This window comes from Aedes albopictus, chromosome 2 (genome assembly GCF_035046485.1).
Source record: "Aedes albopictus strain Foshan chromosome 2, AalbF5, whole genome shotgun sequence".
Lineage (NCBI taxonomy): Eukaryota > Metazoa > Arthropoda > Insecta > Diptera > Culicidae > Aedes > Aedes albopictus.
In genome coordinates, this window is record NC_085137.1 from 70,186,062 (window position 1) to 70,198,998 (window position 12,937).

At 38.0% G+C, this 12,937-nt stretch overlaps 1 protein-coding gene across 1 annotated transcript in view; it reads left to right on the top strand.

The window, feature by feature from the left end:
* The first annotated feature begins 956 nt into the window (after nt 1–956).
* Nucleotides 957–12,937, top strand: part of LOC109416261 (facilitated trehalose transporter Tret1-2 homolog) — a 69,605-nt gene continuing 57,624 nt past the window's right edge. Inside the window, exon 1 of the mRNA XM_062849850.1 lies at nt 957–1,132. Within this exon, the coding sequence (XP_062705834.1) occupies nt 972–1,132 (161 nt within the window). The 5' untranslated portion in view covers nt 957–971. The remainder of the gene's footprint in view (nt 1,133–12,937) is intronic.

Consider the following 12,937-nt stretch of genomic DNA (forward strand, 5'->3'; position numbering starts at 1 on the left):
AAATGCGCTATATAATTCTCGAAATAATTTACACAGAAAAAAAATATTTTTTTGTTACTAAATGTAAAAATTGTGAAATGTTTGAAATGTCATAACTTTTATGTTTATCAGTTTACCATCACCAAAATTTTATGGTAGATAGCTGATATAATGGGCCATTTTCCCTAAAAAATTGACGTTGGTAAAAAGATAGGGTTTTGAGATATTTGAGTTTTTGTGACAAAGATCATATTTTTTTTAAAGTAAAAAAAGAATTTTTTTACAGTGTATATTTTCTAAGGAATCATCATTTAGTTATCTAACTTTGCTGAAAAATTCATAACAATCGAACAATCCGTTTTTGCTGTACAGCTTTTAGAATATTTTTGAACTATTTTCGCATACACCCTTTTGAAAAGTTAGTCGTGAGTGAATATGAAGGTTTGATATCGAAAAATGGCGATTTAGATGAAATTGAAAAACTGTGCAAAGTTTCAGATATTTTTGAAATGGTCGCTCAGGATCGACTGACATGACTCCGTGGAATTCCTCAGATGGTACAGTATTAGACCGCTATTATGAGGGCTGCCTCCTTCCCGTTCGAACACAAAGATTTGGAACTAATCTTTGACTCTTAGACAAGACTGACGCAATCCTCCAACGATCGGGAGCTGTCCTGCACACGCCCTTGCGACAGCTGAGGTATGGGAAAGGAAAATAAGTTGGACACCTAAAAAAACAAACAAATATTTATTTTCTATTTAGTCAATGTTTCTATTTTTAATCATGCAAACAGCAGCTAAACCCCTCTGCTTCCGGTCTTGTCAATTTATAATAAATCTTAGCTGAATGCATGTGCCAAATTTGGCGATTCTCAAGCATAAACTTGAAACTTCAATGGCAACAGTTGGTCGGGCGCCCGCCCGACTGGCGTGTTTGCAAAGCGTTCAGAAAATCTTTCACGGCCATTCTACAGTTGCAATAAATAGGTCATGACTGTCGTTCCATTGCAGTACTTACATATATCCAATTCATCCCCACGCCATCCCCACACCCAGAACAACCATTTGCGAAACCAGAAAGATATTAATGCTATTTTTTTTATCGTTCTCCATTTCAGTATCGGTTCCAGTGTCCTGAGCTTGCACCAACGGTAAGTGGAATCATAATCATCATCATTTGCAGCGAACGAAAAAAAATGTGTCATCGTCATCGGGTTGTAGTTTTTTATCGGCTATCCACTTATCCGCGAGCGATAATGGCGGCGGCGGGCATATCCAACCGGTTCGGATTTTGACGTTTGTTGGGGGAAAGTCAAAACAGTTTCATTCTCCTCCTCACCCCTTCACCCACCGTTTGGTGGCGCCAACCGATTGCGATCCCCAAGAAACGTCAAAATTCGAATCGGTTATTTGTGCCCGCCGCCGCCATTACCGCTCGCGGATAAGTGGATAACAGAGCCAAACGCATTGAATAACGCTACGCAACGCGCAATCACAGTCAGCAGTAGGTTGGTTTATTAGTAAGTAGCAGTGCGAATGGGCGAGAAAGCAATGCAAAGTGATTCCTAACCACGGTCAACGTCGTCGTCGTCGCCGCCCGGCAGCGAATGAGCAGCAACACGAGGCAATCAACCGGCCAATGCAGCTGGCGGGCAGTACCACCGCTACTCACCCCGTCGTACTGACCGGTTTGGCGAGTGGTCAGCTGTTGGTGGCGGTACAGTAGAACCTCGAATGTGGGTTTGGTATGGGCAGCAGTAGTGGGGAACAGTTTTTAACTTAAGGGTCTGATATTTTTTTTTCAATTTATTCCATTCCATCTTCTAAGAACCATTTCCAAAGATTACCCTAGAAATTCCCTTCCACGATTTTTTTTTTGAATTTCTACTTGAAATTTTCGCAAAAGTTCCATTTAGCTATTCCGGTGAAAGATTCCCCCAGGGATCTCATCATTATTTATTATGCTACTATTGCATGTTAACTAAATTAGTGGGAGCTAATCTAGATCCACATCTAATCAACAAGCAGTGATCTATTGGAGTATTATGAATGAAATTTGGGCTTGCATAGCCTCATGCAACCATGCAAACTCCTGAAACTCCATGAAACGCATTAAAACACCTTGAAACGCTTTGGAACGCCTCTGAAACCCTCATAAAATCTCCGTGAAATTCACCTGCGGGCCTCTGAAGCCCCTTTAAACGCCCCGGAAACCTCATGAAATGCCCTGAAATGCATTGAAACGCTTTGAAGCACATCTAAATCCCCGTAAAATTTATCTGAGAGCCTCTGAAGCTCCCAAAAACCCCTTCTGAAATCTCCTGAAACGCATTGAAACGCCTTGAAACACTTTGAAACACCTCTGAAACCGCTAGCCTCTGTAGCCCCCTAGAACCCCCTTGAAACCTCATAAAACGCCCTGAATCGTATTGAAAGCAGTGCTGAAAATGTCATTTGGACATATCTAAATTCAACCGCCTACAGCTCATTCTAGAAGCTAAACCTGAGAATATTGTATATGCAGAGCCGGATCTAAGGAGGGGGGCGGGGGTGGTGGGCATAGCCCCGGTCCCCCACATTTTAGGGGCACCCACAAAACCAAGGTTGTTAATCGATAAATTATCGTTATCGGCGATAAAGTTAACGTCTGTTATCGTTTATCGTCGATAACGATAACGTCTTCAGACGGATTCGTCATCGGCGATACAGTTAACTGTTGAAATTATCGACTCGATAACGTCTCCGGAAAATTTTCTTCGCGATCTGAATTGTTGTTGATGCCGTCACTAGGGTAACTAGATTTATCGCAAAATTATCGAAGGTACGTTGATTTTCGCGTTGATTCATCGTTTGGTTATCGTTATCGAGAGATTATCGAGCAACCTTTATCGATATCGAGTTTGCGTTAAGTTAACTGTCGATAATTTATCGGTTAACAACCTTGCACAAAACCCTTTTTTAGTTGTTAACATTACCTTTTTTTTTCATTTGCTCAAGTACTGTTCAAAATTTTTTTCGAAAGTTTTTCATACATAGTCGGGTCTCCTATTCGACGCTGCCACCCACTTTACGCGCACTGCATTTTCCAGGCTGTCATTTAACTAATTTAATTCACTTTTTGTATGTGATGAGTCTATTATAGACTAGTAATAATAATAATAATAGTAAGCACTAACTGCACTAAAAAATCAGCTGTAAAACAGCTGAGAAATTGCGGTTGGCCTAAAGTGGGTGGCAGCGTCTAATATGAGACTCGAATGTACCATATTCTCAGGGTCAGCTTCTAAAATGAGCTGTAGGTGGTTGAATTTAGATATGTCGAAATAACATTTTCAGCACTGAAAGGCTTTGAAACGCCTCTAAAAGTCCCATGAAACCGCATTGAAATTCACCTGTGAGTCTCAAAAGCTCCCTCAATCTCAATGGAACGTCATGAAACGCTTTGAAACGCTTTGAAATTCCTCTAAAACCCCCTTGCTTTTGAAACACCTGAAAACCCCTCTGATACCCCTGGAACAACCTGAACCGAATTGAAACGCCTCTGAAACCCCTATGAAACCTCCGTGGAATTTACCTGAGAGCCTCTGGAGCCCCTTAAACCCCTCTAGAACCTCCTGAAACGCCCTGAAACGCCCTGAAACGCTTTGAAACGCTTTTAAATGCATTACAACGCCATTAAACGCCCTGTAATGCTTTGAAACACTTTTGGAACTCCCATGGATTTCCGTGAAATTAACTTGAGAGCTTCCTAAAATCGCTCGGAAACTTTCTCATAAGCCCTGGAACGTATTGAAATACCTTGAAATGCTATGAAACGCCTCTGAAACTCTGTGAAACTCACTCTGAAGTCCCCCAAAACGTCTCAGAAACGACCTGAAACGCATCGAAACGTCTTGAAACGCCTCTGAAATCCCCCATGAAACCTCCTTGAAACTCACCTTAGAGCAGGGACACAGGAAATGTGCACAGTGCAGCTCATTTTCATGTTAAAACCGTTCACGCTGCACAAAACACTGAGAAGCATGCCCTGCCTGAAGGCCTCTGGGAGCCCCTTATAATTCCACTGAAACCTCCAAAAACGCCCTAAAACGCCTTGAAGCGCATTAAAATGTCTTTGAAACCCTTCTGAAATCATCGTGAAGCTCACCTGAGAGCCTATAAATCCCCCTAAAACGCTTCCGAAATCTTCTGAAACACCTTGAATGGCTTCGAATCGCATTAAAACGTCTTGAAATGCCTCTGATACCCAAAATCTGCGTGACGTTTACCTGAGACTCCCTAAAACTTCCTTGAAATCAGTCTGACCCACCCTTTTTTAAACTGAAAGTCTTGACTCCGTTCCCTTTGCTATTCAGGGAATTTCTCCAAAACGTTTTCTTGGCGAATTGCATCCATGGATCTTGTCGGGACTTCCTGTAGTTTTTCTATCCGGAAATTATTTAGGGATTGTTTTAAAAATTTCTACCAATATTTCTTCAGAAAATCACCCAGAGCTTCCTTTACAAGTTTTTTCAGGTGTTTCCATTTTTTGCAGGGACTTTTTATTAAAATTCCTTCAAATATTTTTTGCGGGGTTCCTGGAATACTGCTATGTTTTTTTATTCAAACTGAGGTTCTTTGAAATATTTCTTTAGGGATGCCTGATTACCCTACCTATATCTTCTAGAAATTTCGTCACTAATTTATCCAAGAACTCCGGATATTTCATCGATATTTTTCAGGAATAGCTTCTGAGATTCCGTTAGGCATTTTTTTCTGGAAATATTTCAATCCAGATCAACATATATCTCTTGTAAAAAAATACTACAATCCAAGAAATTTCAATGGAGTGTACTCAACATATTCCATCCGATAATCGTTATTTTAAAATTCTTTGGGAAATTTCTTCAGGGAATCCACAGTGGGAAAAAATAGGTATAAAACGCGAATAAATTCAATATCTCTGCTCGGAGTGGATGGATTCGAATGAATTTTTGACACAAACAGCAAAAATCTCTATAGTTTCAGAAAAGGAGAGTGTCATTCGCCGCACGATGCTGGAAATCAGTGTTTTGAGCTCGTTTTACCCCGCGCTCTCTTTTTCACACTTTTTTGAGAAAATCCTCATCTATTCCCGACTGGCGTGCAAAATAAATGACTCATATTTGTGTAGAAACTTCCATAGTATCGGAAATTTGACATAAGATTGCTCCTTCTCTTGCCGATTGCAATCCACTCCGGGCGACGATGCATGTGAAATTTTTAAAAATAGGGGATATCGGGGTTATTTGAAGATATTTCAATTTTTAAGGCCGTGCGGTGAGCCAAACCAGCTCCATTCGATACTACAGAAGTTTTAACACAAACACGAATCAAATAAATCATTTATTTTGCACTCCAGGATTTTTTCAAAAAGATGAAAAAGAGAGAGAGTGGGGTAAAACGGGTCTGATACACTGATTTCCAGCATCGTGCGGCGAATGACCCCCTCCTTATCTGGAACTGTAGAGTTTTTTGCAGTTTGTGTCAAAATTTCATTCAAATCCATCCACTCCGAGCAGAGATATTGAATTTATTCGCGTTTTATACCTATTTTTTCCCATTGTGGAATCCTACAAATAAGAATAACTTCTAAAGACATTCTGAAGATTTTCTTCAAAAATTTGTTCAGGGATTCCATTCGAAATTTCTCCATATTTTTACAGAGATTTTTTGATGAAGTTTTGTAGAGGTTTGAGAAATTCCTTAGCCCCAATATGATTTGGTAAAATACAAAATTTTGCATAAACCGTTAATTTAGTTATTAAACCAGAAATTTAACTATTAATAATTACTGCAAATATTCATTGCCACGCTTAATTACTTGCAGTTACTGTCATAATAACTGCAATTGTTATTATTTTGTAAAGCGTAAGAACCTTAATAGGGTAAGTGTTCCAATTATGGTCATAGTATAGTTGATTTTGACCCTTTTGCAATGTAAATCAACAAGAAAAATTTTGTGAGCAACATATCACGTTCACAAAAGATGATTGCAGCTATTTAAACTTCACATTTTGCTCAATTTATGGTAGAAACAAATAATTTTCCTTAAAATTTCGCCTTCCTTGCACCCTTTTTCACCATGGTGTACCAGTTATGGCTAATCCCTTAACGATAGGAACCCTGTACCAGTTATGGTTACATTTTTTAACTTCGGTTCCTTTTCGAAATATTTGCATGCATTCCTTAGGAGCTGTCCATTAATTACGTAAGGGTTTATGGGGGAGGGGGAGTTTGAGAAATCTTACGAGCCATACAAAAATATTTGGATTCTTATACAAAAAATATTACAAGGGGGAATGGGGGTGTCGAAAAATCACAAAAAAATCCCTTACTGGTAACTAGTATACTGTGGCGAAAAAGGGTGCGAGGAAGCCGAAATTTCAAGGAAAGTGATCTACCATAGTTTGAGCAAAATGTGGAGTTTAAATTAGTGCAACCATCTTTTGTGAACGGGATCTGTTGTTCACAAAATTTGTCCTGTTGATATATATCGTAAAAGGGTGAAAATTAACTGTGGCGAATATTTGGTACTATAGCCATAATTGGAACACTTACCCTAAATACTCAAAGAAGTTTTGGCTCCGTTTCTATATTTTCCCTATTAAGTATAGAAACTAGCTACCTTTTACCATATTGGTGACATTCGTTGGTCTTCTCGTTATTTTTGTACAAATTGTTTTCCTTAGGTAGTGCCATAATTGGTACTGGTACCCTAATTATCTTTCTTTACTATTGCCATCTCTAAACCTCAAATAAACTAGGAGTGTTTTGGATCCCAAAACTAAAATAGTTTTTAGACGAACGCTATAGGTGCAAAGAGGGAATGCAGCTCCTAATCATATATTCAAGCACCTGCATATTGTTCTTTTGAAAGGTTTCATCATCCGCCTATGTTGAAGCACTACTGTTCGATTCGCATGTTCCATATCCAAACCGATCAACCAATGAGTGAACTATACCTAACAGCTGGTAGGCAGCCACCAACTCTTTCTTTATCAAGACTGACGGCAAGACTACGGCGGTACAGTTCTCGGCGATCGATGCAAGGTTCTTTTATACACTGGAAATGGCAAAGAATGTTTGCAACTAGGAATTATGAACTGTGTCCTTCATTAAATATGAAGCATGCGAAGATGAAGGGTGATGTCCAGTGCAGATTGGTTTACAGGAAAAAAAGTGACTAATTAACATGTATATTTTTGGCTTTGTTGAGCATGGCAGATATTTGTATAATATATAATTATTTGAGATAAAAAATACATGGTTTATGAATAACGGAGTGAATCATTTGTTTAAATAAGGTCATCCTCCATTCCAGATTTTTTCTCATATTTCAAATCTCCTAACTTATTTAAGGTGGCTTTGTATGTTACGTGATGTTTGAATTTCAACATGGTTCTTTTAATAATAATTATAGTATGGAATGAGCTCACAAATCAACATCCATCTGTACGTCCACTGTAAAATGTACAACTGATGCACAAGTGATCACCAAATAAGAACTGTAACATGCACTATCATCAAGACGACCAAAAATCACAAACGGAACTAAATATTTTCCTCCACTCTGACTGGCACACAAACACTGGACAGCGATCGGATTTCATAATACCTACTAAACGAATGTTAAAATTGATCATTAAAGACGATCGATTGTAGCCATTACAATCTGTCAAGTAAAACAGCTAACATGAAACCGGCAATTAAGTTTGCATTTATCTTGCTTGAGCATGCATGTGCACTTGTGCAATGAGTTGGTAGTTACATACAGTAAGCGCGATTAGAATGCACAATATTTTTATTTTATTTTGGTAGGAATTGTACTTCTGTGTGAATTATGAAATTTCTTCATATATGATGAATAGATTTTCATTTTGAATATTGAGAAGAATTCCTGGTGGGACTTGAAGCAGTTTTTCTTTCCAACGATACATTCCAACTCCGCAAGTCGAAATATGTTGTTATGCTTCACACTGTACACCGCCTAGGCTCCGATTGGTAGGAGACATATGTAACAAGTTATGACGGCAAAGTCAAGTGCTCGGCGAGTTTTTAATTGGTTTGATCGAGTCCTCACGCTGTGGTCCCTATAGGCTATAACCGTAGTTCTCACTTAATTGAAATTAGCTATTAGATTGCGAGTGTACTGAATAGTGGTGCGATATTAGACATATAGTAACAGTCATGTGAGCTACTAGTGGACGAAAGTTTCTATCATATACCAAATATAAAGTAGTTATGATGGGATCTCGAAGGAAAATGGTTACCTTTAACAGCACAGGACGCACGCCAATGCAACCCTAAAGTCCATCTCGTTGGTGATGTAAGCATGCTGAACCATCCAGTAATGTTGACCGATAATCAGCAATTAAATTCCACACCGCTGACCTTTGCATAAAACCTTCGCACATCGTTCCGATCAATGCTGTGCTGTGCTTCAGAATTACACTCTTTTCATTCAGCATTTCTTGCTACGGTGGATTCGATTTTCTTCTGCTCTTGCCACCCTGCACTTCTCTCTATCTAACCGGGTACCGAGCACTAGCATTCGGCTTATGGCGGAATTCTTTTCGAAGAAGAGAATTCCATTACGGATTCTTTCAAAAAAAAAACCCTCATAAGATTCAAATTTTCTTCTGGGATTGCTTTGGAAATTCATCAAGGGTTACTTCAAAAATTCTGCAAAGAACTCCTTCAAAAATTTCTGCAAAAGATCTTTAAGAAAAGCTTGCATAGATTCCTTCTGAAATTTCTCCACGAGTTTTTTTTTAATACAGTATGCGGCAGGAAAAAATGCGAAAGTGTTTTTCAACTTCAAACCTCATTTTCGTCCATTTGACGTCAACCAATCTATGTTTCAACGTTCCATGATCTCTAATAGGCTAGTTTTCTGACAAGCTAATTAAAATTTTCCCATTTTGGTTACTAACCTTTTCAGGGTGGTGTCTGAATCTGAAGACAACCAAAATTTTCAAACCGCAGAAAAGTACACAGGTCGCTAAATTTCGTATCTGATAAAACAAAATTTTCAATTTTCTCTACAATATCATCAAATATATGTACTTATTTCATCTAGTATGTGAAACTACATGTCTCTGGATCAGTGTGGTCTGGTTGTTCATTGAATTTAAGTTAATTTTTTTACTGTTATAGTCATTTTGTTTAATGACCATTGGGCGCGCAGTTTATTGATACCCGCATATTAGGCTTACATTATCACATGTTGAACATCAAATATGTTTATTTTTATTTTGCAGTGCTAGAATATAGACATTGACTGATACACTGTAATGAAAAAATAGTCATATATATCCCATATTTAGCGTGTAATAGTGCCTTAAACTTTTCGCATTTTTTCCTGCCGCACCCTGTATTTCTGTAGGGCTTTCTTTAGAAATTCTTCTAGGTTTGCCTCCAGAAATTTGTCAAAGGATTCCTTTAGAAAACTTTTTAGAAATTTCTTCAGGAATTTCTACATGGATTCTGGAAAACTTTGCAGTTTTGTTTCACAAATTCTTCCAGGATGTTCCTCTAGAATTTGTTTTCAAGCGTTCCATGAATTCCTTACAGATTTCCTTCAGAGGTTAGGTTTTCTTCAGAAAATTTTAAATGTGTTGCTTCTGAAGTTCCTCTTCTAATTTCTTATGAATCCGCCTAAAATGTCTGCAGAGTTTTCTTCAAAAATTCTTCTGAAGATTTCTCCACAAATTTCTCCAAGAATTACTTGACAAAACCTTCCATTGATTTTCTCAGTAAATCCAATAATTTTCCAGTTATTTCGTTAGAAATCCCTCCACTGATTCTTTTGGAAAATATGTCATGAATTTCTTCAATAATTTCTCTAGCGATTCCTCAAACAAATTTTCCTAAGATTCTATAATAAATTCTTCCAGGAACTCAATTTCCTCTTCGTAATCATTCAGAAATAATTTTAGAGATGCTTTTAGATAAAGATTTCAAAGTTTCCTTTACAAGCCCTTCCAGAGATTCCTTTAGAAAATTCTTTAGACATTCTCTCATAAAATCTTTTCAAGGGATGCCTGTAATAAATTGTGTAGGGATTCCTGTAGAAAATTCTTCAAGAGCGCCTTAAGAAAATCTGAAATAAATTGCTTCCAAAATCGACTACATATATGGATACTTTTTTTTTATCTGTATTAACGAGATTTTTAGCCCTAGGCTAGTTCATCTTGTGGGAGCATTGCGATGTTTGAACTTGAAAATATGTGCAATCGCAGTAACCCGTTTTTTATTTGAATTTTGTTTGACATCTGCGACTCAATATTTTGTCATTCTGTATAAGTTTTTCTTACAATAAAGCCGCTTTTACGAAGGTTCCTGTGTATTTTACTCTGCTTCCAAAGACGATTCCGACACATCTCGGGACATATATGGATACTAAGGTGGCCCACACTTATATGAAAAACAAAAAAATCGAAAAATGCCAAGTCTTACCTCCTAAATCAGTTGTGTTGGACTCCCAGAAGCTACGTTCAAAATTTGAGCAAAATCGGTTGAGCCTAAGGGGGCGCTCAAAACGCTTGAAGTTTGTATGGGAAAAGTTGGCCAAATGTATGCAGAAATTTTAAGTTTCCGAATTTTGCTGCCAGGTAGCGCTGTGAGCGTTTAATAATCAAACCCTTTGGTATTTTTGTAGGTGACTATATGCCAAACAACTTTGTCGAAGACCGCAAAGTGATCCAACATCTGTGAAAAAAGTTATACCCTAGGTAAAGTGAGGATAAACTTTATTGTTGTTTTTCCAATACATGTAAAGGAATAATATCAACAATGAAATCTCAATACTTTGCCTCACTTTGCCTAGGGTATAACTTTTTTCACAGCCGTCGTATCACTTCGCGGTCTTCGACAAAGTTGTTTGGCATATAGTCACCTACAATAATACCAAAGGGTTTGATTATTGAACGCTCACAGCGCCACCTGGCAGCAAAATTCGGAAACTTAAAATTTCTGCATACATTTGGCCAACTTTTCCCATACAAACTTCAAGCGTTTTGAGCGCCCCCTTAGGCTCAACCGATTTTGCTCAATTTTTGAACGTAGCTTCTGGGAGTCAAAAACAACTGATTTAGGAGGTAAGACTTGGCATTTTTCGAAATTTTTGTTTTTCATATAAGTGTGGGCCATCCTAATGGATACTTTCCATAATACCGCTAGTGCTTGCTCTCAGAATTGATTAAGTATACCAAGTATTCTTAGAAATACATTACATGAACTTCCTCAGAAATTCCTACATATATTTGTTCTGAAAAAAATTACAAGCATTTCTTCATCGAAAATGCAACATTCCATCGGATTTTTTTTTCCAGAATTTTCTTCATAAAATCTTCAAGTCTTTTTGGTTAGCGGATAGTTATGATGAATTTACTGGAGGTTTTTTTTTTATCAGATAAAACCTCTAGTGGTTACTTCAGGAGTTCGTCCTGAGATTCCTTTAGTAACTCCATTACGATGTTTCTCTTTGTTTGTCTCAGAAATTCCTCTAGATTTTTTGCCTTAGAATTCTAAATATAAGATTCTTGAATATTTCTGGAAAAACTTATAAAAGAAATATTTTTTACAGAAAGATTATTAAGAAATGATTACCAGAATTACCTTAGATTTTTTTTGGGAAAATTAACATTTCTCAGGGATACCGAAACTGGACGCATTTCCTTATTTTTTGGCTTTTGATTTTTGTAACAACGGAGTAATATTTTCAAAATCGGATGCCATACACAGTTAGAGTAAGGTTCAAAGGTAACTTCTAAATATTTTTCAATAACATTTTTCTTTCTTAATTTTGATTAAAAATGATTTCAAAACTGAAAAACATTTGCCACAGGAAAACAAATAGAAAGTCACTTGATTCGTCCTAACTGTGTATAGAATTTGGAAATATTATCCCCATATTTTAAACAAGTCTAAAGACCCAAAAAGAACACTTTTGTCTAAAGGAATGCATCCACAGATTTTTCCAGGAATTCTTTTGGAAAATCCATCAGAGGCATTCCAATGAATTTCTTCAGGCATTCCTCCAGGATTTCATCCAGACACTGGGACTCCTCCAGGAATTTCACCAGGTATTTTTCAGGAGTTTCTCCAGGAATTGATCCAGGATTTTCTTCGGACAGTCCTACAGTAACTCCTCCACGAATTTATCCAGGAAACCTTCAGAGATTACATCACAAATAATTTCAGGAGTTTCTCCTCCAGGGATCCACAAGGGTTTCCCCAGGGGTTCCTGCAGAAATTCCACCAGAAGTTCCTCCAGTCATTTACCAGGAATTCCTGCAGGGGTCCTCTAAGGATTCCTCCAGAGATTCCTCCGCGAATTCCTTCAATGATTTCTCCAGTAATTCCTCCAGAATTTCCTCCTAGAATTACTCCTGGAGTTCCTCCAGAAATTCCTCTGGGAATTCCTCTAGAGATTCATTCAGTGGTTCCTTCCGAAATTCTTCCGGGGATAGTTCTACGGAATTTTCCCAAGAATTTCTCTAGGGAGTTTTACTGAGATTCCTCTAGAAACTGGTTCAGAGAATTCTCCAGGAATTATCCAGGAGTTTTTCCAAGAATTTATTCATAATTTTCTGTAAGGGTTCCTCCAGGAATTCCTCGTAAGGCTTCTTCAGAAATTTCTCTAGGGAAATCTCCAGGAATTTATCTAGGAATTCCTTCAGGATTTCTTCCAGAGTTTGCTCCTGGAATTCATCCAGCAGAAATTCCCCCAGGTAGTCCTCGAAGAATTTCTCTTAGAATTCCTCCGGGGATTCCTCCGGGGATTCCTCCAGGTATTGCTGCAGGAATACCTCCAGGAATTTATCTCGAAATACATCTAGGGATTGCTCCGGGAATTCTTCCAGAGGTCCCTCTCAGATTTCGTTCCCCCGGAATTTCTCCAGAGGTGCATCAAGGAAATCATCCAGTTATTT